This window comes from Schistocerca americana, chromosome 4, assembly GCF_021461395.2.
Source record: "Schistocerca americana isolate TAMUIC-IGC-003095 chromosome 4, iqSchAmer2.1, whole genome shotgun sequence".
Lineage (NCBI taxonomy): Eukaryota > Metazoa > Arthropoda > Insecta > Orthoptera > Acrididae > Schistocerca > Schistocerca americana.
This window is the reverse complement of record NC_060122.1, coordinates 839,928,411-839,953,346: the sequence shown is the minus strand read 5'-3', so window position 1 is coordinate 839,953,346 and position 24,936 is coordinate 839,928,411. Positions and strand designations below refer to the sequence as shown.

Here is a 24,936-nt window from a genome sequence, read left to right as displayed (position 1 = left end):
ATTTTAATATACAGCACTTTGTAAAAGTAATCTAACTAATAAAAGTGTAACACTGTTACCGTACAGGTCACTCGCCTCAGCACAATGTGTAATGTAAATGAGATTCCACGGCTGTAATGGATTTGATCTCTCCAGAAAGTTTACTAAAACAATAACGTTTCAGAAAGTGAGCTCAATTTTTAACATCAATGGAGATACTTCAACGTTGCTTCATCTGGATGGCGTACATGTCTTGAGACAGGGGAATTCAGTGAAGTGTGTGCATGACAGAGAAACACTGGCTCTGTTGATATCGGTATGGTTCCCTTTAGCCAAGTCATTTTGGCGAGAAAGTACAGACCACAGGGGCTTCCAGGATCGAACCAAGTGCTATGTTGCGGAGTCGCCAATGTTAGGGGCGTTCTTGATGACAGGAACTGTCCACGCAGGTACTGTCACAGACGCATCGGTTGCGTGTGCCCAAGCATCGTGCAGCATGCAATAACCGTAGGTTACGTATATGCAGATGTCAAAGCCATTACTGCTCATGGAAGAACATTTGAAAGCGTTGAAAGGCAACTGACAATGTGCTATTTTGTCGAAAACTAACATTCTGAGCTCGTGGTGTAGTGGTACGCGAAATTGAAGCGTCACCCATCCACCAGTGTCAGCCCAGTTTGCAGGTGAATATAAGTTTAATTTAGTTTTGTTTTTGTATTTTTGTAATATTTGTAATGGTTGTGAATTGTCTAAAGTTTTTGTATTTATTTTTTATGTTTCATGTACGGAGAGGGCGGCGCAACGAACGGAGACAGCATCTTCGCTGCCGGGACCAGAGAGAAAATTGCTGGCCACTATACGTCGCGGGTCGACAGCCAAAGAGCAACAGAAGATCCTGAAACCGAGTTGTTGTGTCGTGCTTCTAAAAATCAAATAATTGAGAATTTGTAATGTTTTGTACAACAATGATATCATAGGAAGTTTAATCTTATTGAAAATGTTGGTTTTGTCCCGTCAAGGCTCAGGTTCACGTCTGTATGTAGGAAGATAATAAACTAGTGGATGCTACTAAAGTTGAAATACGTGTTCCGAGGATTTATTTATGAAGAATTATGTGAATGAATTAATAATATATTTGACAAGATTATTGAATTTTGACAGCGTTCATCGCGACTTTGAATCTCAAAAGTTTATTCAATGTTGTTCTAATATCGATTAAATCAGATAACGTGTATCAATATAATTTCTGAGGAGAAACAAGCGACATCTAAACTGAAAAAGTATACGCAAACCAATTGACCCGAGTGACGTAATTCTGCGCATACGACTCAAATGATGTTTTACAGTTTCGTTCAAGAACCATTCTGAGACAATTTAAAAAAGAATATAAATAATTTTGAAGTGGGTTGTAACTGACGTAGGTGACGAAGTCTACACATGGTCATATGTCGAAAGAAAATCATTTATGAGAAACTTACGTCGTTACACTACAGTGGCTGTGTACAAAATACAGATTGACTCTTAGAGAGAAGATAACAGCAACCAGCCTCTTTCTGTAGCCGCTACAGTATACCGCTATTTTATTTTGTTCACGTTAAGATACATTTTTTGTTGTACCTTACTTTAGTTTTCGATTTTTATTCCCACATATGTTGGAGATTCCTTGGGTTATTGGTGCCGTCGAACATTCCGCACCATTACGTTGCAATGCTGACTGCTTGTGTTCATGCAGGAGTGAAGATTACATGAAGCACGTTTTTGATGTGTGTATACACATATAATGTAAAGCATCATTCACCCACATCAAAAAGTTTTGCTATATGCACGGGTGTGTACAAAGATACAATACATTCTCCTATGTGGCAAAACATCTTGAACTGTGTGAGTGGTGCTTTACACTTATTTGTGTACATATACATATAAAAAGTGCTTCATATAGTCTTCGCTCCTGCATGAACACAAGCAGTCATCATTGTAACTTAATGCAGAGCAGTTTTCGACGGCACGAACACATCAAGGGAGCTTGATAGAGGGTTTGTGGAACTATTATGCAGAAAATCACCTGCGACCTAATCCATAAAAAAAACACAAGTATACGCATCCCACCTTTCTAACACAGATGCCTGAAGACAATTGTAAATTGAATGGAGAGGGTTAGATTACAACACTTCACCAAACCAAAATACTTGTGAGTCAGCCTAGGTCGTACACGGCGTTTCAAAAACACACTAATCCAAAAGGAAATTTAAGTGCAAACAACAATAGCATACGTAAACTGACTGGTGTAACATGGAAACCGCAGCCTGAAGTTCTCCGGTCGCCAGCGATGGGACTGTTTTGCACTCGGAGAATTATGCGGCACCACTATGGGAGATGTCTAACCACTCCAAATAAGTAGGCATCACCGAGTACACCTGAGTTCCACACCTGTATACAAAATACTTGCAACCATAGCCCCGCCAAAACATCAGACGCAACATACATCTACATCTACATGAATTAAGTGTCTGGCAGAGGGTTCAATGAACCACCTTCAGGCTGTCCCTCTACCGTTCCACTCTCGAACGGCAAGCAGGAACAAGGAGCACGTAAATTTTTCTGTGAGAGCCCTGATTCCTCTTATTTTATCGTGACGATCATTTCTCCCTATGTAGGTAGGTGCCAACAGAATGTTTTCGCGATCGGAAGAGAGAACTGGTGATTGAAATTTCATGAGAAGATACCATCACAACGAAAAACGCCTTTGTTTTAATGATTGCCACTTCAATTCACGTATCATGTCTGTGGCACTGTCTCTCCTATTTCACGATAATACAAAACGAGCCGCCCTTCTTTGAACTTTTTCGCTCCCATCCGTCAGTCTCACCTGATGCGGACCCCACACTGCACAGTAGTACTCCAGAAAAAGACGGACAAGTGTAGTGTAAGCAGTCTCTTTAGTAGATCTGTTGCACTTTCTAAGGGTTCTGCCAATTAATCGCACTCTTTGATTTTATCTACCCACAACATAATCTACGTGATCGCTCCAACTTAGATTATTTGTAATTGTAATCCATAAGTATTTAGCCCCCCCCCCGCCCCTGAACCATGGACCTTGCCTTTGGTGGGGAGGCTTGCGTGTCTCAGCGATACAGATAGCCGTACCGTAGGTGCAACCACAACGGAAGGGTATCTGTTTAGAGGCCAGACAAACGTGTGGTCCCTGAAGAGGGGCAGCAGCCTTTCCAGTAGTTGCAGGGGCAACAGTCTGGATGATTGACTGAACTGGCCTTGTAACACTAACCAAAACGGCCTTGCTGTGCTGGTACTGCGAACGGTTGAAAGCAAGGGAAACTACAGCCGTCATTTTCCCGAGGGCATGCAGCTTTACTGTATGGTTAAATGATGATGGTGTCCTCTTGCGTAAAATATTCCGGAGGTAAAATAGTCCGCCATTCGGATCTCCGGGTGGGGACTACTCAGGAGGACGTTGTTAACGGGAGAAAGAAAACTGGCGTTCTGGCGTTCTACGGATCGGAGCGTGGAATGTCAGATCCCTTAATCGGGCAGGTAGGTTAAAAAATTTAAAAAGGGAAATGGATAGGTTAACGTTAGATATAGTGGGAATTAGTGAAATTCGGTGGCAGGTGACTACAGGGTTATAAATACAAAATCAAATAGGGGTAATGCAGTACTAGATTTAATAATGAATAGCAAAATAAGAATGCGGGTAAGCTACTACAAACAGCATAGTGAACGCATTATTGTGGCCAAGATAGACACGAAGCCCATGCCTACTACAGTAGTACAAGTTTATATGCCAACTAGCTCCGCATATGACGAAGAGATTGATGAAATGTATGATGAGATAAAAGAAATTATTCAGATAGTGAAGGGAGACGAAAATTTAATAGTCATGGGTACACGCTACGTCCTTCACATCCCGGTTGGTGGCTTCCAGCTGTAAGGCCAAATTAATTTTCTCGCGGTTAAATGTCATTAAGTACCTTTCGATTTGAAGTGATGTCGCTAAAGACTTTTGTCTTACGCCCAGTTGTAATAAACCGTACTTTAAGAGCGAACTGTTGTGACCAGCCGCCGGCCGCGCTGGCCGTACGGTTCTAGGCGCTTCAGTCCGGACCCGCGGGACTGCTACGGTCGCAGGTTCGACTCCTGCCTCGGGCATGGATGTGTGTGATGTCCTTAGGTTAGTTAGGTTTAAGTAGTTCTAAGTTCTAGGGGACTGATGACCTAAGATGTTGAGTCCCATAGTGCTCAGAGCCATTTGTGACCAGCCACGCTGAAGTCGCTCTTATAATTATGCATAACATTTAGATTTGGTCTTTACTAATAAATTATGGATTAAAATTTGTCCTGTTAAACCACCAACACCCTCGACTTCCCTACTCCCACGTTCCCCGTCGTTCCAATATTTGAAAACAGGAAAACGTTTTCACAAGGGAGATGTGTCGCATCAGACGTATGTGCAGTTGATAATTCGATTCATGAAACCGTCATAGGTGCAGGTTCTATCGAAATGCTTAGCAGCTTCGATGTGAGCTACCGGTACGACGAAAATTCAGCTGAGACAGTGACAGAATCTGGGAGGAAACCAAAACAACGAACACAACCATAAAATTGGTGCGTCACACTACTTCCCTTACAGAGTGACTAGAGAATGTAGTTAAGCTGGAACACGTCGGTATCCGCTTACGAATGAATTCACATCATCATCAGCATTATAAGAGATGCAAGTATTATGTCTGTCACAGCTTAACATGCAGGAGAGAAGCTATAAAAAGTGGCAGTTGACCCTAAAAACGAAAAGTGTGAAGTCATCCACATAAGTGCTAAAAGGAACTCGTTAAACTTCGGTTACACGATAAATCACTCTAACCTAAAACCCGCAAATTCAACTAAATACCTAGGTATTACGGTTACGAACAACTTAAACAGTAAAGAAGACATAGAAAGTGTTGTGGGGAAGGCCAACCAAAGGCTGCGTTTTATTGGCAGGACACTTAGTAAATGTAACAGACCTAATAAGGAGACTGCCTACACTACGCTTGTCCGTCCTCTTTTAGAAAACTGCTGCGCGGTGTGGGATCCTTACCAGGTAGGACTGACGGAGTACATCGAAAAAGTTCAAAGAAGGGCAGCGCGTTTTGTATTATCGCGACATATTGGAGAGAGCATCACAGAATTGATACAGGATTTGGGCTGGAAATCATTAAAAGAAAGACGTTTTTCGTTGCGACGGAAACTTCTCACGAAATTCCAATCACCAACTTTCTCCTCCGAATGCGAAAGTATTTTGTTGACACCGACCTACATAGGGAGGAATGATCACCACGGTAAAATAAGGGAAATCGGTTCTCGTACGGAGAGATTTAGGTGTTGATTCTTTCTGCGCGCTATGTGAGATTGGAATAATAGAGAATTGTGAAGGTGGTTCGATGAACCCTCTGCCAGGCATTTAAATGTGATTTGCAGAGTATCCATGTAGATGTAGATGTAGAACTGATACCTTACAACAGTCGGGCAGAGGAAATCCATTAAGTGCGTAACTGACTATAATTATTTAATGAATAAAGACGGGCTGCGGTATTTACGCTTGTGCAACTGATAAGGGATTATATCAAATATAATTAAAAATGTAGCAAGAGACATTTGAATTTAGAAATAACTGGAACCTTGCAATGTAATGTGGAGAATTACCCAAAAGCGACATCATTAAAATGTCAAGTAGCGTTCTTCAATTACACTCAAGTATTTCAATATGAAATGTGTCTGTGTCTTCAGTGCAACTACGCCGCTCAGAGTCTGCGATGTGTATGTGTTAGCATAGTGTCTGGTACATCGCACAGAAGTCAATGCGTGAGAAATGGTAGAGGGCGAATCCAGAGACAGCGTAGATCCTACACTCGTTGAGGCCTTGCGGAGAGGCAGAGACTGGTTCAACAGTGAGACAACGTCTTCGGTTCATTAGGTAATCAGGAAGAGTACGTCTGTATCTCTGCTCCTCCGTGAGACCAGACACCAGAGATTAAAATCTCTCCGCCAGCAGCAGAGGACGCTCCGGCGTCATTCTGTCGGAGCGTCAGCGCTGACAGGTGCGTAAACGACTTGAGCCTCGGACGCACAGCACGCACACGCTCACCCCCCTCCCTCCCACCCTCCCCCACCCTTCCCGCCTGCTCCATGCATCAGCTCTGATGACGTGCGTCACGGCGCACCGCACATTACCGTCGCTGCGTCTCTGAGTCGCTCGATTAAATCTGGGGACGAAGAAACGCCGTGGAGTGTGACGTCAGCTCGTGACGTCACTTCCAACTATGAGACGATTGCAACACGACGAAATAATTGTTTATCTTATCCCTTCTACAGGGTAGGAACGTCAGAACATGCATTACGTTAAGGCCGGTTCCCACTAGGGCTGCCGCGCGGCAAAACCGCGCGTCAGCGGCGTGGTTGCCATGGAAACGGCGTCAGCGGCAAGGCGCGGTGGGCTCTGCGTCGCGGTTTGGCCATGTCGAACCGCTTCCGCTGCCGCGTGCCGCGCTCCAGGTCCGCGCCGCCAATCACAGAACGCGCTGAGCGTGACGTCAGGCACGGAACCCCGGGCCACGGCGGACGCGGCGGCAGCTATGAAATACTTATCATCCGATTCCAAGGAAACTATTGGGCAGAAAAATTTGATTCTTGGGCATGTTACAGCCTGATATCTTCTCTCGATAATGGACTGAATTTCTTTTCGTTATTCCTCATAGTTACTCGCTGTATCGCATTTACGTAAACCTTTACACGAAATTTTAAAGAGTGTGCAGAGGTAAAAACGCATTGCGTGGACTTTGCGTACAGTTCTTTTTAGATAATACATTATTGCGTATGAAATTTAGTCAACATATCGAAATTGTTTTTAAAGCTGAGAGCAGAACGATAGCTATCACCGTTCTCGAGATATTGAATGATATGTCGGCAGACGGGCTGTGCGGTGACCGCGCGCGGGTCGCTCGCGACGCGACCGGTACTTGGTCCTGCTCGTCGTAAACCATGTGGTTGTATCAACCGCAAATTTCGTAAACGGTTCAAGAAATCGAAACGTGTTTTTTTGCAAACGATAACTTGTAAAAAGTCATGTATTTCGTCGCATGATAAATATCCAAAATCTGTTTATCTACCGAGATATGAAAGTAACTACAGTTTTTCAGAAGGGATAGATGAATTTTTTTATACGGCATTTAATAGCATGTAGAATGAGAAGTTAAACAGAAACTAATTTGCTGGTATGTCATAAGATGTTATTTGCTAAGTATCTACAGCTATTGATTATTTCCTTTGGTAAGTAACAAACGTTTTTTTCTTTATCCAGTGTACTTTATTGGTTCAAGATGCGTGTCGCCTTTTACTATAAGGCATCTTCAGTGGAATCTAGAATGATTCAGTTTTGTTTTGATATGTGATACTTGCAGATTATAAAACAGTTCACATCGTTTTTTTACGTGAATAACTGATTACTTACAGTGAATCGACTTTTTGGCGGACATCTGCGTTTCCCCTCACCTGGTCACATGCTGGAGGGTGAACTAAAACTTAGATTATGGAACATAAGCACATTTTCATGTTCACTCTTTTTTCTTCGGTCACTAGCTGTAGACATTTTTCCGAAAACACTGATTTGAAGTCGTAACTACAGTGTGTTCCCCTCATGTCCCTTCCTGTTTGGTTTGTTTATGTACATGTTGCCAATCTAAAGAAACTAATGTTTGTTTATTTCTTTTCTCCTTATATCTGTATGTGTGTGTGTTTAGCCAGTGATAGTTATAGAAAGTTGAAAGTGAATGCAATAGTTGTCAGACAGTGGGTGAAAGATTTGGCGTTCAACTGATTTCAGTTTGGGTTTAAATGTTTTGTGGAGGAGTGCATGGATGAGTAAATTCACTGCTTACATTAATAGAAAAAATAGTAGAATAGCATTTCAACAGATGATTATTATCAGAATACTATCACCCAACCCCTTTGTCCTCACTCTTTGACGCCTCATAATATGTCCTGTCAACTTAACCCTTTTGTAGTCAAAGTTGTGCCATAATTTCCTCTTCCTCCTCTATTTAATTCCGTACCTCTTCTTTAGTTACACGATCCTCATATCTAATCTTCAACATTCATATTGATCACCACGTTTTGAAAGCATCCATTGTCTTCTTGACAGAACTGTTCATCGCCCACGTTTCACTTACATACAAGGCTGCACTCCACACAAATACCACACTCCACACAAATACGTTTGTAAAATAGTACCCAATCATTAGAATTTATATTCGATGTGAACAAATTTTCCTTTTCAGAACGCTTTTCTTGCTATTCCCAGTCTACATTTTATATCCTCTCTACTTCTGCCTTCTCAATTACTGCTTCCCTTTCAAGTCATTGAAATGCAGTTTGGTTTCTGTACAAGTTGTAGATAATTTTGTGGCCTTGTGTTTTATCGATGACATCTCCAGAGCTTCAAAGAATGTTTTAATTAAGATTGTCAAAACCTTTCTCTAAACATGCAAATGCTATGAACACAGTTTCGCAGTTCTTCAGTGTGTCTACTTAGCTAAGTGGTAGGATCAGTATTGCCTTGCGTGTTCAGACATCTCACAGGAATATAACATTGTGCTTATGTTACTTTGCACAACCCCTCCCCCTCTCCTCTCTACATATTCCTTCCACTTTCTAGCCTTCTCTTATTTGCTTAGTTCTGGCTTGCCAAATGAGTTCTTGACAGTTGCTTCTCCTTTGAGCAAAGTTTTCTATGTTCTTTCTCATTTTCATTCCCCTATGTTTTCCAAGTGCAAAATCGCGTTGCAATTTTGGACTTTCTGTCAACGTCATGTTTAGACATTTCTATTTCCCATGGCCTACTTTATTTGCTGCACTTTTATGTTTTTCCCTCTTGTCCAATTTAATATTTCACGTTTTATCTAACGATTTCTACTGTACCTTCTTCCCGTTCACATACTCTGCTGCATTCACCACTTGTTCTCTCAAAGATATCCATTTGTATTCTAGCGGATTCCTTCCTCTGTTTCAGTCAGTCGTTGCATTACGGTAACTTCAAGATTATCGAAAAACTGTGGGTCTTGACTTATTGAAGTTCCATTTCCTTAATTTGCTACCGCTTACTGTCTCTTTAGTTGTAAACTGCAGCTCGTAACCAATAATTTAATGTAGGTTTGCGTCTCCACCGGGAAATGTTTTATAATTTAAAATCTGGTTTCGAAAACTCTGTTCCAAATATATATTATTCGTTCGTGATTTTTAAGCAAGATGCTGGTGATGATTATATTATGCTCCGTGGGAAATTCTATCAGGTGGCTTCCACTTCCATCCCTTCCCCCTAGCCTTTGTGTTCTTACTGTTTTCCTGTACCTGCTACCGTATCACATTTTAAATTTTTGTCTCGCTTAACTATCTGAATAATCTCTCTTATCGTACATTGTTTCAATGTGTTAGGAGACAGTGAACAATCATGAACGGTAGTCATGAAATCTGTTTATTGTGAAATGAGAAAACATGAATAATGAAATATGTTCAAGAGTGCACTGTATAGAAAACGAAAAATTGGTATGTCTTCACCCAACTTCGTCTTTCCTTCATGTATGTGTAAGATATAGTTAATCAAACGCACCGGGCGTTTCAGTGGCTGCCCGTCATTGGCTACCGCTAGCGTCTGCCGCTTCCAGACGGGAACGCCAATTCCGCGAGCCGCCGCGTCAAAGCGGAAAACGCTTGCCGCTGCCGTTGCCGCACGCCGCGCTGCCGCGCTCTAGTGGGAACCGGCCTTTAGACAGCTGGGCGCACTACATTACGTAACAAAATTTGCTGTTATATCGTTGTTTTGTGGTACCTTTGTCGGGAGTTGCGGCCATAAGAATGAGGAATAAAGGAAATAAGTCATTGCTTTGGTGGTTTACATCATCAATTGTATGACAATGACCGAAGGTGGTTGAATAAAGCTTGGGAAACTTGTTTTGTGGAGGCTCTGGGTAACCTTAATTCAGATTCGGGTGCATGAACGAATTTAAAATTGGTGGCCGCTAAGCAGAGTGGTCATCAGCGCCCTTTCTCAAAATCGTCGTACCAGGGTGTGAGTTGTTACTCATGTTAAAACTAAAGGCAAAGGTCACGTAACTACAGTCATAATAATAAAAATTTTGCATACAGTCTCCAGTAGGTGTATCCATACTGTCGTCACGTGCTGAAAGAGTAAATAAAACAGCGTAAGGCAATAACGTGGCTAGTTGATCGCAGAGCTAATTATATTAGTTAGGCACCCAAAAACACACTGAAAACTCCAACCAATTACATTTGGCAGGAATACTGACGTGACACATTTATTATTTCGTCATCGTCTGAAATTGAGGGTAACTTCCTCGGTAGAGCAAAGACTCCCCTCCGATCAGCGTACAAAACACAGGACGTTAGAATGTAGTGCACCGCGTGTGTGACATCGCACGCACTGCATTCCGGTGAGTCTTCATCGGGCAAGAGATAATGATGCACTACTGGGCAATATCCGACATGAAGGCTAGTGAGGACTAGTTCGTCCCTTCGGGGAGTTCGAAAGGAATGGACGGATAGTCGGTGTGACCGACCGCAGCTTGTTGTTACCGACTTCTAGCCACCGCCGTTCCCAGTCAGCCTACACACACTTTGTCACCCACGACACGACGTCCTGGACGGGGGCATTAAGGCGTATTGTGCTGTTTTCCTGGCGTACTGCTTTCGCCGCCGTGTCAGCTTCATCATTCCGATCGATTTCCATGTGTCCAAGGACCTAGCGGGAGGCCACCTCTTCCTTCTGGCCGTCCATGAGGTGTATGGTGTCCTGGAACATCTTGAACCATCCTATGTGCTCCGAATGACTGGTGAATAGCCTGCAGAGCACTGAGGGAGACTTTGAAGACAAGAAACTTCCCTCCGTCAAAGAGTCTCGTGATCTCCAGTGCTTTCGTGGTCGGTCAGACCTCTACATAGTACACTGAGAAGTGACTGGGTAGGCTGATTTTCATGATAACTTCTGGGAAGGTAACAGAGCACCCGACATTGTCCCCTTGCATTGAAAGAGCAAGAAAAACCATCATGTGCTGATAAAATGCCGTTAAAAATCCATTTTAGAACCACTGCTGTGTCGCCACTGCTGCGGAGACCGAGTTGTTACGGTAGGCCGAGTTTGTGAGTTCGGGAAGCGGCTTCTGGTTGCGTACGCCGATAGGACAATTTCGCCCTGCCACCATTACAAAAGTACGTCCCAGGGTCAGGTAACAGGACAGGAAAACGAAGGTTCTAACAACACTCCAACCAATTAGTAAAAAAGTTACACAAATCAGTTAGAAAGGTTTACGTATCTTTGTGACTTGGCGATTAATTAAATATGCAACACTGCGTGTATTATAACACAAAGAAGGACCTCAATGGCTAAGTGCAAATAATCGTAGGTTAACTTCGCAGTACATACCGAACGCAATTACAACAACTCTTCACTTCTAAGAGTTCACTAAACGACGTTCTCTGTCTAAATCAGTGCCGGGCGGTGAGCTCTAACCAAGTGGGCGACAGCTGCTCTTCTGTCTTCCGAGTAGGCTTCTGGCCGTTGTCGTCCCGTCATTGGTGGATTGTAGTCGGCCGGCCATTGGCCGAGGCGAAGTCGATATCTTCATCCTGAGCGCCGCCCGTGGCGCTGGTGGAACTCGCGCAAGTGGCCAGTCTCTGTCGCTCGCATCTTTGCGCCTGTGGCTGCTCTTGGCCCGGCTGTGTCTTGTTCGGTCGCCGCTGCAGTGGCCTTCTTGCACTCTGCCGTGTCCAAGTTGAAAGCGGGCTCGTCAGTCGTCCAGTGTGGTTGTTTGCTACATCGACGATTAAAAATTGAAGTAACTGCCACACACGGCCGGCTCCAGGGGGCGAGGGGATGAAGGAGGGGAGGGGAGGGGAGGGGGAGCTGTGCCGTTGTCCAGAGCGGAACGTTTATGGGTTCAGCAGAATCTTAAATTTTAATACAATTCCAGAAGCATGAAATGAACAAGATAATAAAAATTTTGCTTAAATGAGGAAATTGAGAATAAATTGGATACATACATCTTATATAAAGTCTTGTGTCATACTGAAAATTATCTTTGCAGTTGCGCAACAAATGACAAATGAAGAGCAGTAGTTACTTGTGTGTCTTTCAAAATAGCAAGGTTTGATAGAGGCAATGTTTCGACAATGCGTCTACAATACACTTCAAATGCACCTACTACATCAGCCTGTAACCACTACGGACGCGCAATGATAAAGATGTAAGATAAATGTCGGCATCTGGTGGCCTAACAGCAACCGTAAACACCTGTGCAAGTACTGCCAAAGTAAACACTCTGTAATAAATAAGGTTTAAGTGAAACGTGCACTACGGCCTTTTGAATCGAGACGTTGTGATTAAGCGGCGTTTGCACGTGGAAGGATGCGTGGCACCCTTCCTGCATCAGTTCCTCTCCGCTTTGGATCCTTCGTTAACACCATTTACGAGTACATTTCTGTTCTTCTTACCACGATCCCGTAAATTGACTATTTTTGCTTTGTATGTAACTTATTTTACATTTTCCCTCGTTCCCTTTTGTTTCTTGGTACTGCAGAAACAATCTATAAATATTAATATTAAGAGCATACGGAAGAAACTTAGTCTTATTTTGGAACTGTAGCCACTAAACTGCACTGCACGAACTGTTTTTCCAGTTTCGTCGCATTTCACACTGTTTGCGTTCCAAAAAATTCATTCAGGAAGTAACTTTTACTTTTGCCATCGCATATCCGACCACTGCCAGTTCTCCTTTACGTACTACAGTCACTGGCGATTAGAACGCTTTTTTTCAGCAAATAAAGCATTTCTATGTACGTGCCTCCTATTACCTTCCACTTTGAACAGCAGATGCGCCTAAATATCGCCGAAAATGCAGTACTCAGCTCGGCTGGCAGCTACACGACGCAGTTGTCTCCGGTATTCAGAAACCGATACAAGAGTATCGCTTTACGCCCAACACTAAGACTAGCCTCAAAAATGTTTCTAACACAAGCGGTGACAGTGGCAAGTTGAGAAAGAAGTTTCTGGAAGCTTAAACTGATTACAACGTACCATATGCCAACAACGGGCCAGGCACGACTTTGTGGGCTGGCAACGTTATCGAATACACTTAACCTAGCTGAATGTTGGGATTTCAACGAATTCATTCAGGAGTTCGCCTTTGTCAAACCAAGAAAAACATCTATGTTAGAAGGTAAGTGTGTAAACATATGTTCATGATTAACTTTGGTTTTGATTTATTTATATATATTGTGCTTTTTCATTCATTTACTCAATAAAGATTTGGTGTAGTGTAGGCCTACATATGTTGTTTCTAGCACCAAATAGGTTGCCAAAGGGTACCCCAGCCACCTCCCCCTCCCCCCCCCCCCCCCTCAAACACACTGTTAGAGTTGCTATTGCTCATACTACAGTCTGAGACGCATAGCTCTTCTCGAAACTCGTTGACATAATTCGGAACGTTTCATGCATTTTGCAGCTACTACGAATGCGATCTACCATTGTTCAGTGTTGACGGGAACAGTCGTTTAGTGCGCACTAAACAGGTGTGGATTAGTTTCTTTTCCTTTGTGACGTGCAACGAATATTTACCGCTTGTGAAGATAAACTTGTATGTAGATAGGCACTTTCACAAAACCTGCCTTCAGCCCATATTTGACTGAAATGGCATAGGAGGACTTCTTTCGACTCCATCCAGTGCAGCAGTTAACGTAGACTGTAGTTCTCACATGGAGAAACGGCAGTTATAAGACTCCGGGTTGTTAGACGAATAGTCTGTGTATGTCCTTGTGCTCCCTTCATTGTCGGAATCAATGATTTATGTAAATAGTGGTAGAATCACAAAAGCGTTTCACCATCGTCTGCGCTCTTTTCGTAAGTTCTGTTTGGAGCATACGATTATGTAATATGGCAGGTATCGTCTCTGAACATTTTTTCTCCCCTGATATCTTCTGAGTAGACCAGCATAGCATCGTTGCTGCTATGGAACGGTTAATAGACGTTGTAGATTGTCTCCACTTACTCCGTTTAATCTCCTCGATGGTTCGTCTAGCTTCAGCCCCCGGTTGGCGAAAGCGTGCGAGATCAGCTCCACTTGATCTATTCCTAAACCGAGACAGTGCTGCATGCATGTCCCTAATTGCTAACCGACGTTCGTTGTTCCACCAACGGACGGATTTTCTTCTAGGATGGCTAAAACATGTAGGCTGAAGGAACTGAACAGCATCGTGCATCAAATTCGTGACGTATCCACCCACACCTGAGTGCTGATTGAGTGTTCAAATGACTCTGAGCACTATGGGACATAACATATGAGTTGATCAGTCCCCTGGACTTAGAACTACTTAAATCTAACTATCCTAAGGACATCACACCCATCCATGCCCGAGGCAGGATTCGAACCTGCGACCATAACAGCAGCGCGGTTCCGGACTGAAGCGCTTCGAATACAGCAAGTCGGCTGTATAGCGGTCAGAATGTCAAATGAAACACCTTTCAGCCATCTAATTTCCCACCTCGGTTAGGGTCCAAATAGGGGCCTGCATTCAAAGACTGGTACCCATAGATTTCTGCTTGTTTATCTAACTGTCGACAGATGCTGTATCAAGTAGTAATCTACAGATACCAGTCTTTGAATGCAGGCCCCTATTTGGACCCGAACCGAAACACCTTCCTACATGTCGGTCAGGGGGTCTGAAGATGGCGTAATAAATCGGCGAATCTAGTTGCCAAATGAAGTAACAGTTTGGAAATTAGATGGCTGGAAGGTGTTTTATTAGACATTCTGTACTGAACAAGCGAGTTCCGCAACCATCTCTGAAAAGATGGACATACAGAGCATAGCTGACAGTTCGCCCTGCTGAACAATCACTTAGGTGGCTTCCGTTCAGGCTTTGTAGTCGTGGTTACGTGTAGCTAGATAAGAGTGATCACTTGACTGTCAATCTTTGGTCACTTCCCACGTATCTGCGAGGGTAGGAGAGCATAGTGTGAGATTTAGCGGAGAATGATGCAGTAGCTGTGCAGAAATGCGTCATTTCTCCCAGTGTTAAGTATACAGATATCCTCTTACACCAACAGGCTGTGAACAGCAAGTAGGGGCCCAGAGTATCTGCTGTGCTCCGAGGTCACCAGGTAACAAGAATGGGAGGGTGAGCTGTCACACCAGATCAGTAGGCTGTGCAGTCAAGCAATTCCTGCGACGAGATGCACACGGAGCATACTGTAGGGTGAAGTGGTTACGTATATTGCTACTGAAGTCGTTTGTAACGCAGTGTCGTTTTCGTTGAGTAGCACAGCCACGCCATAATTTTATCGACCACCACTTAGGCAAACCTTTCTGTGAAGGTCATGTCCTGGCAGCGCAGTGCAGCGACGCCTTATTATTGCTCCTCCTACACAAGACGTATCCTTACCTTGCGGTAATTTCTTCTTTCTGAGACCGGAACACATGTCTGATCTGTTAGGAAATGAGTAACGTACGTTGGCTAGAGGAAGCTGTAGCGGAAACTAGCCGTACTATGCATCTCTGCAAGTTGTGTCAAATATTTTCTTAATGTCCTTCAGGTTAACAGAGCGGTTAACTGAAAAGTAGTTTGTGATATGTATTTCGATAGATTGTCACATGTTTGAAACAAAACCATTTTGACAAAACCGTGCTAGTCTTAAGTTACAGTTTCGACACTCACACGCAATCACATTCACTCGTAATAGCCAGATTATGGTGTCGAACTAAACATAATACCAGAAAGGATTACAGAACGGATTATCTTTGACAGAATGCCTGCTCAGGTATAACACAAATTGACCACAACGAATGTACACCACGTCCATGGCCGTCACAGTCTTGCGCTTGGCGTGCTCAGTGTCGCGGATCACGTTCTCCAGGAACACCTCCAGCACTCCGCGGGTCTCCTCGTAGATCAGACCAGAGCTGCGCTTCACGCCGCCCCTGCGAGCCAGGCGGCGGATGGCGGGCTTCGTGATGCCCTGGATGTTGTCGCGCAACACCTTGCGGTGCCGCTTGGCTCCACCCTTGCCGAGCCCCTTTCCTCCCTTGCCGCGGCCTGTCATTCTTCTTCTTCCTCCTCCTCAAGCAAAACGTGCACAAACAGCGGCTGCAGCAGCTCCTCACACGGCGCTAGCGAGTCAGCTACGACCCATTATTAGACTAAGAAGGTACGTGACCCAATGGGCCGGCCGCGGTGGTCTAGCGGTTCTGGCGCTGCAGTCCGGAACCGCGGGACTGCTACGGTCGCAGGTTCGAATCCTGCCTCGGGCATGGATGTTTGTGATGTCCTTAGGTTAGTTAGGTTTAAGTAGTTCTAAGTTCTAGGGGCTTATGACCTAAGATGTTGAGTCCCATAGTGCTCAGAGCCATTTGAACCCTTTTGACCCAATGGTAGCGGCAACAGATCTACTAAGCCACCAATTGCTGGGAGTGCGGTGTGATGACGCTCCATCCTTTCATGCTGCACCCAAATGAAACCATTTCCATCGAGTGTAGGAGGATGACAAGGCGGTCGGTCAGTCCCGCCTATCCCCTCTGTGGCCAGGAAAGTGGTTCTGTTACTATGAAATTCAAATAATGTCATTGAGCGCAGTCGAATCTTGTCCGAACCTACAAGACTAATAATGTATCAAGCCACAAAAGCGAATAACAGACTTATGCTGAGAGGTTAAGGAATATCGAGTCGAAGATTCGACCCTTTACGTGGAATGAAAGTATTGCACAGAATCAGTGCCAGTGGGGATTGTGTTACTTGCCATGTAGTTTGGCAAAAGTGTATTTTCGGGATATTTACCGTGAAAGAAGGAAACGTAAGGATAGACAAGAGCTATATGGGCCCGGAACAAAAAAATGGGTCAAATGGCTCTGAGCACTATGGGACGTAACATCGACGGTCATCAGTCCCCTAGAACTTAGAACTACTTAAACCTAACTAACCTAAGGACAGCACACAACACCCAGCCATCACGAGGCAGAGAAAATCCCTGACCCCGCCGGGAATCGAACCCGGGAACCCGGGCGTGGGAAGCGACAACGCTACCGCACGACCACGAGATGCGGGCAGGCCCGGAACAACGAGCATCGGTCACAGCTTCCTTCCTTCCTTCCTTGCTTGTTTCCGTGAGCCCGACGCGCGTCTTGCGGTGGCAGGACGCGGGAGCAGCGGCCTGGGACCCCTTCCCCCCTCCTCTCCTCCCCACACTTCCAAATGACGCGCGTCATCTGCCTTCGCCCACGATTTTCCTCTTCTACTCCACCGTCGCTATATAACACGTCTCACGAGCACTCGCAACTCAGTCCACAAAATCTGACAGTCGAGCACTCACACAATGGCGACAACGGCTATACGCATTACTGTGTCTTGTGTGTTGATGCTGCTGTTGGAATTTGCAACGTCTAACCCTCTCTTCCTCCAAGGTGAGTCTATGCACAAAACTTTAGTTGGCTTTCACTATTTCGACCTAGTAGCATTAGTTTTTTTTGTTTTTTTTTTTTTCTCTCTGTCCGCAGCTCGTGGTCGTGCGGAAGCGTTCTCGCTTCCCACGCCCGGGTTCCCGGGTTCGATTCCCGGCGGGGTCAGGGATTTTCTCTGCCTCGTGATGACTGGGTGTTGTGTGATGTCCTTAGGTTGGTTAGATTTAAGTAGTTCTAAGTTCTAGGGGACTGATGACCATAGATGTTGCGTCCCATAGTGCTCAGAGCGATTTGAACCATCAGTTTTTCTCTTTCTTGGGGACAGGACACAGGGAAATATTCTCTAACTAGTACCTCTCTTACGGTGGTACTATAACCAAGTAATTTTATCGGGTGAGGAAGCTGTCAACAGTCTAAAATAACATCCGCTGTAGAACTTTAAGGTCTGCTTCTGGTTAAGAAAGTGAAGATTTTTTTCCTAATCCGCGATGCCGTTCTGTGAAAACAAGCGAATAAGCCGTACTTAAGGTCCTCCGCAGGACCAGAGATAAGTGTATGGAGATATTACTTTTAAAAACGTGTCCCTCAATTGCTTGAGGTATAGGTAGTAGAGGATAACTGTAGCCTCATTCCACGTCACGGAATAGGTTTTCTATGAATGCTGATTTTTGCAGGATACTCTGCTGGTATATCCAGGCGAACTGTCCAATGTGTCTACAAGCAATGCTGTCCACACCCCCCACCCCCTCACTATATGTACATGGACGGATCAAAGTATTTGAATACTATGCGCTACAAGTATTTGAAGTACACGTGGTGCCGGATAACTATGGTCTTCCACCAGTAGTCACATTTACTATAGTCCAGAACACGAATTATTAGTTATCCCATTAAAAGAGGACATGGGTTGTTTTAGAATACTGTACATGTCGAAGGAGTGGCATCAGGCACTCATGTGGCCATTGTCCACTGTCGTAAATCATGACAGCGAGGTGGTGCGCATGTGCGAATCGGGTTTAGAGAAACGGCACATTTGAAGGCGCGATATAGGGGGAAGAAGGAACCATCTTGAATAAGCGTGTCCGTGGCAATACTGTGACTGAAACTGTCCAATATGTTGGCACAGCGACGAGAACTCACGAGTCTGTCTACAGGGAATGGCGTACCACTCGTGGCCATGATAGACGGCATAAGGACGGTGGTCTTGAAAAGGTCCCAACCGACAAGGACCCCTGGACGAGTATCCCACCTTGCCAACGACAAACGGTTTCAAAAGCGACAGGGACTGTTGTTGTCAGTAAAGGCAAGTCCATGAGAAGCATGTTACGGACATGAGGAGTCGGGTACATTGCAAAAGGCCCTTGTTAACAAAGCTCATCTTTGGTGGGGCAAACAACCCAAAAACTGGACAGTAGATCAGTGGAGGCATCTTGTGTGGTTTGAAGAGTCATTTTTCCCTCTAAAAATGAGGCAAGACATCGAAGTCGCCTGCGATTTAATAAAGTGTTTTAACCGTAATATGTTGAGGCTGCAATTCGGGTCAGGGGTGATTCTGTGACGTCTCGACGATGTTTGTCGTACCACGGCTTGGGTCCGCTCATTGACAGTAGTGAGAACATGAACAAGGATATTTATTTTAGTTTTCTCGGAGACCAAGTGTGGCCAATTGTTCATCTTCGTGATGAGTACACTGTGAACACTCCCTTATTGGAAGATCACAAATGCAGTGTCCACAGGACTTGAAGCTTACTGTCCCAGTTTGATGAAAATTTAGGCAGCCCATCACATTTAATTGAGGGCACAAAATCACCCAGTGCTAATTTTTCGGGAAATATATAGTACTATTGTGAACAAGGCATAAAAGTAATGAAACAATATTCGTACTGCTTGGTACCGCTATGAGATTTAATCGTTAACGTGTTACTTCATCTGGTTACGACGTACGTGAAGAAACCTGTGGGTAATCCTCCTCGTAGAAGTAAGGATATTACCAGGGTGAGAAGCGGCCTCAGACGGTATTAGCACTACGAGTCCTGGGCCCCTGTCTGCTCGCTACTTAACTTGGCCGCTACAGTGGAGGCGAGTCTCACGGTGCCCCTGGTGTCTGCAGAGGGCTCTGCCTGCCCCTCGGGCAGCTGCCTCCGAGTGCGCCACTGCCCGGCTGCGCTGCTCGCCCTCCGCCAGCGCCGGCCGCTGCCCCCGCGCTGCGGCTTCTCCGGACTGGAGGAGGTCGTCTGCTGCCCGGAGGCGGAGGCGGGGGTGGAGGCGCAGGAGGACGCAGGGGACTCCAACGACATCCCCAGCGGCGACGCCTGGGCCTTCCCTGCGGCAGAGCGGCGGCCCAGCGAGGCAGGTGAGTCCGCCGCACACTCTGCTCTGCCCCCCTCTGCTCTACCCCCACCACTCCTCTACCCCCTTTCTATAAAATATGTTGAGTTCTTTTCCTCCCATCTAATCTGAAGGGTGGCATTTGCTGTCCCTCTCCTACAATCCAATATCACTCTCTAATGTATAGCTATTTTATGACACAGACACGTGTAATGATAATCTCTCGTGTTGTCTCCCAATACTGCATTAACTTGGATTCAGAAGATCACACACTTTCTTCCCACGCTTGATCAGCACTTATGTTATCGTGTCGCCGTGAAAAACTCGTTGCTGCATTGCTGCATTGAGTCACCAAACAGCCTACAGTTACTTCCAGACTACAGCGCACAGCGCACCTGAACCCAACGTATAAAAAAAAAAAAAAACAAAAAACAAAAAAAAAGGAAAAAAACAAATATATAAGAATTCGACAACTGTAATGACATCAACCACATAGTTTTTGTGACTTAAGTGCTTAGTTTTTCGGCATTCGTCCATTTATGGTACAGGATATCAGAGTTTGAACCACCACCGCTAAGCTACTCGGAACTGCACAAGTGATAAGCATTCAGTAAGAGAAGTGTCGTAGCGTACAGCAAACTTATTTCAGTTACTCCCATTAGCCTAACTTATCCATTTAGAAATGGAACAGGTATCTTCTGAAAAGTTTTGTATTCGGTTATTTTCTGAAGTCATTTTAGCGCATTACGAAAACTGTACATGGCTTAACGTAAGTCATGAACAGTTTGGTCCGTAGTGATAATGAGGCCGCTTACATGAGTGGAATAGATATATGCAGCATGTATTACATTACATTTTTTTCTTTTATCTACAGCCTGCAGTTCTTACAAAGCCATGCGGAATGGTCTGGAAGATTACATTCTTCGTGGGAAACTGGCTGGGCCGCATGAATTTCCACACATGGTGAGTTCAGACTGAAAACTCTTACAAAAATGTGCGTCGCCATCTACCATTGTGTGAATGACGTCGTAAGCAATTTTATTTCACATAACGTGATGCAAGGATAAATTTTCAGAACGAATGAATCCTCATTTGTACAATAGAGAACGTACAACTGTAGCGAGTATCTGTTAAGGACAGCACAGCAGTTCTCCTGCAGCAGCTATGCAGTGGTGTCCAATGTTTTCTTTACTTGGGCCTCTTAAGAGACTGTGTTTCTGTAATGAAGTATGTGAGAGACACTTGTTTATTCTTTGGGAGTTGTTTAAGCAAGAATGAGGCTACGTGTTACAGTCAAAAATGCTGTGCGTCCCCTTAGTGATTAAGCCTGTACACTTTCTGGAAAATATTGAGAGAAAGCGTTTCTCGCTAGTGATACGCCCATTTTATGGGAATCTTAATTTGATCATGCATTATGAACCAAAACACAGGTGATCCACCGACCTTCCCGATGCACTGCATTTAAAGAATTATCATATTATATATGTTTACCTTAAATAATAATATAACGTCGTTCACCAGAGAAAATAATTTGAGGCTCTGTTGTCAACAAACGACTAATTTGTCTCATGTCAAGTGACTGCGTTTAGAAGCACCACACGATTATTAATCTGAGTCACAATGCCAAACATTTTAGCATCTTTGGATCTAATATTAGTGTTGCTAAATGTTAAACACAACGTCCTTTGATCGACCCATGATATTGTCAAAAGCTTCTATACTGAAACTCTCGTTGAATGCAATGTAAGTTTAACACTCAATGGTTCACTTTTGCGGTAAACTAGCTCTGAGGTGGGAGGTGTCGGCAACAATCGACGACTCTGGAGTACAGGAGGGAAGCGAGGAGCACGTGATTATGGATGGGGCAACTATAGTGAGCGTTACGCAAACGTCAGAATTATTGTACGATTTCTTAATATTTCAGAATTGAGGTTAGGGTTTGACTTACTGCTGACTTCAAAACTTCATTAGACGCAGAACACACTTTCGAGCTGGACAAAGATGTGTCCTTTTTAACCGACTCATCCTGGCATTATCCTTCTGTGACTTGGAGTAACCACAGAAACTCTATGACTCGATGAGGATTTGATCCGGGATACTCCGAATGCGAATCCAGAGTCTGACAGTCCGACAAGCTTCTAAATGTGATGCAGGGGAGGTTCTGCTGAGAAATAGTTGTTAAGAACAAAATTCGGTACGTTGCGCCTTTTCAGGGTTATTCAACACTGACGTTAGCAAAGCAAGTCGTCGCACGTGCAGATTCAAGCATCCTGACAGAGGCGATGTCGGGAAACGCGTTCTTCGTTTGGCGTACTCAAACTGAAGAAACGTAGCTTCTGGTCACCTAGCTTAAATTTATCGCTTCTGAAAAAGGCCCATTTGAACTAGTAATGAGTGTTTCGACACGTAGTAACTAACAGACCCACATATGTCAGTGCATTACCGCAACTTAGCGCGTGCAAGTGCTTGAATATCCAAGAGCAACAACCTAGCTTCAGTGCTAAATAGCTCGTGAACGACGCAACGTATCGATTTTTTTTCTTAAGAGTTGTTTCTAAGCACAGACTCCCACGCCCCCCCCCCCACCCACCCACCTCCCCACAACCCCGCAATAGCCTCACAAGCTTTTGAGACTGTTTCTAACGACCTTGTACAGTAGTTTTGACAAATGCATACAGGTGTTTGTGGATGAGTTCTCTGTTTGCCTGGCAGTACAAGGAGGGAAACCTGTTGTGTTGCAGGCGGCGCTGGGCTTCAACGTGCCCAACACGGAGGGCCTCAGCTGGCTGTGCGGAGGGACCCTCATCAGCGACCAGTTCGTCCTCACCGCGGCCCACTGCTGCGCCAACAGGGTCACGTGAGTAGCCTTCTCCACACATTTCCTCAAAGAAACTGAAATGCACTTCTAATTCCGCACGCGTAAAAAGATAATATTCCTGTCACGAATCGCGTACATTCACTTTTGGTATTTCACTGAACTGTGAGCAGGAATCGCGACTCGATCGCATGGCTAGTTCAGTGTCTCACGAAAAATGTCAATTTTACTAATTTAGAAGTACGAGGCACTTTGCCATGATGCACTCTGGCATAGTTGACAAACCTAGCACATCTTGTAAAGGCAGTGAATGTAGAGGTGGAAGGACAGACGGAGGAAGTTTCAAGCAGGGAGCACAGATCAGTCCTCAGAAAACGGACCCCATTAAAGAAAGTTACGCTTGTATTAGATTCAGACCCTGGTGCCCATATCCACCAAATACCACACACGTCTCGGAACAGAGTTTGTTATTTGAGTCCTACTTCTGCTCTCTGTTACGATTTCGGGGTCAGAAATGTGACGATTGAGAGCTTAGGGAAGACATGGATCTTTATTTTGGTATATAATGGACAATGGTGCGCCCATCTTCAGTGTCCTCTAATTACGAAGCATGTGTTGATTAGTTAACTGGAGGTTGAAATTTCTGTTGTTTACGTCTTCGCTCTAACCCTTTGAAAGGAACGAACATGATAGCTCAGTATTTCAGATCCAAGTATGCAGTAACTGTAGATAAAGAGCGGTCAAAGCAGCTGTGAGAACCGCCACGTACGTGTGTTCCAGGGGAAGGCCAGTCACGGTGCGCCTGGGAGTGAACAACCTCACGGCGACAGCAGACGGCGCAGACTACGGGATCTCGGAGATCGTGCTGCACCCCAGCTACAGGAAGCGCCGGTCTTACAACGACATAGCGCTGCTGAGGCTGGACAGGAGGGTGGAGTTCAGCGACGCCGTCTTCCCCGCCTGCCTCAACACGCAGGACGGAGACCCGCCCAGCTTCACTGCCGCCGGCTGGGGCGCCACGAACGCTGCCGGTGAGTGGCCAGCTTGTCTGAAGTCCTGCCACTGTCCAGCACTGTATTTCAATGAACATTTCCTCAAATACGTGACCTAGGAAATATACCGTACCTTCATATCGCATCTTTGCCATTTCGAGCCACCCAAATATTTATCATCTTTCACTAATAGTTTTAAGCCTCTAAAATCGTAACTTGAAACAAATATCAGGCTTGCCTGGGTGAAAATGAAACTCTTCATATCAGCTCAAAATACTGAACAGTGCGATTAACAGCTTCCTAAAGTAATAGATGAAGCAGTATGAGAAAGCATTCAGTCTTCACGAGATGTAGACCTACCATGAGTTATGCATTGGCACTGGAAGTAGAGTGGTATGTATGGAAATATTTATGAACGTCCAGTCACTTCTCGTCGTTACTTACCCTCGTCCCCATGCCTTCTGACTCTCCCAGTGCCAAATGTAAGACACAGACAAGGTCATATCATTCTTGGTACAAGCCGCACTCTTAGCATACCATAATTTAAATGTAACATACAAAGTCGTTACTCTCCCTTTGTTCCAGGAACGCGACTGAGCTCTGTGCTTCTGAAGACCACCATCTACCCACGTCCGTTATCACAATGCCAAAATGCCTACAAGGAGAGATTTCCACAAGGAATGGACTCGTCAGTGATCTGTGCCGGAGACCCCCAAGGGAAGACTGACACCTGTGTTGTAAGTACTCACTTTCTATGACCAGACGCATCGTACCTGATGTGTCCCACAGTGACAGACGACTGGAGACTCCTCCAGTGAGCTGTGCCCACCGACTGCTCCTCAGTACGGCGTGCTCTCGTTTTGCAGGGCGACTCCGGCGCCCCTCTGGTGACTGGCCGCTCCGCCCCCTACACGGCGGTGGGCGTCACCAGCGTCGGCCCCCGGCCCTGCGGCGGCGCCCTGCCCGGCGTCTACACGCGCGTCTCCACACACCTCGGCTGGCTGGAGGGACGCGTCTGGCCCTAGCCACTGGCCCTCCCTAGCGTCGCGCCGCCACTGCGCTCGTGGCCAAAGAGAGGCCCGGAGATCCAACTCGTCTGCTTCTCGTAGCCTGTGTAGTACACAGCACCTGCCAATCTGTGATACGTTACATGTGATATAAGACGATGTATCTACACACCGTTACCTGTTAGTTGGGAATTGTGTTTCCTAAAATTTGTTGTATAATACGTACTACAAGTAGAAGGACTTCAAAACAAATGTTGAACTGCTGCTCGATTAACATTAAGTTTTACAGCTCTCTTATATTTTTGTTA

The 24,936-nt window shown here is 45.0% G+C and overlaps 1 protein-coding gene across 1 annotated transcript in view; it reads left to right on the top strand.

Annotated features, from left to right (window-relative positions):
• The window catches only part of LOC124613852 (serine protease persephone-like), a 115,631-nt gene extending 90,985 nt beyond the window's left edge, over positions 1-24,646 (top strand). Inside the window, exons 3-8 of the mRNA XM_047142577.1 lie at positions 19,716-19,839; positions 20,689-20,777; positions 22,556-22,671; positions 23,410-23,660; positions 24,207-24,358; positions 24,488-24,646. Of these exons, the coding sequence (XP_046998533.1) occupies positions 19,716-19,839; positions 20,689-20,777; positions 22,556-22,671; positions 23,410-23,660; positions 24,207-24,358; positions 24,488-24,646 (891 nt within the window). The remainder of the gene's footprint in view (positions 1-19,715; positions 19,840-20,688; positions 20,778-22,555; positions 22,672-23,409; positions 23,661-24,206; positions 24,359-24,487) is intronic.
• The last annotated feature ends 290 nt before the right edge of the window (positions 24,647-24,936 follow it).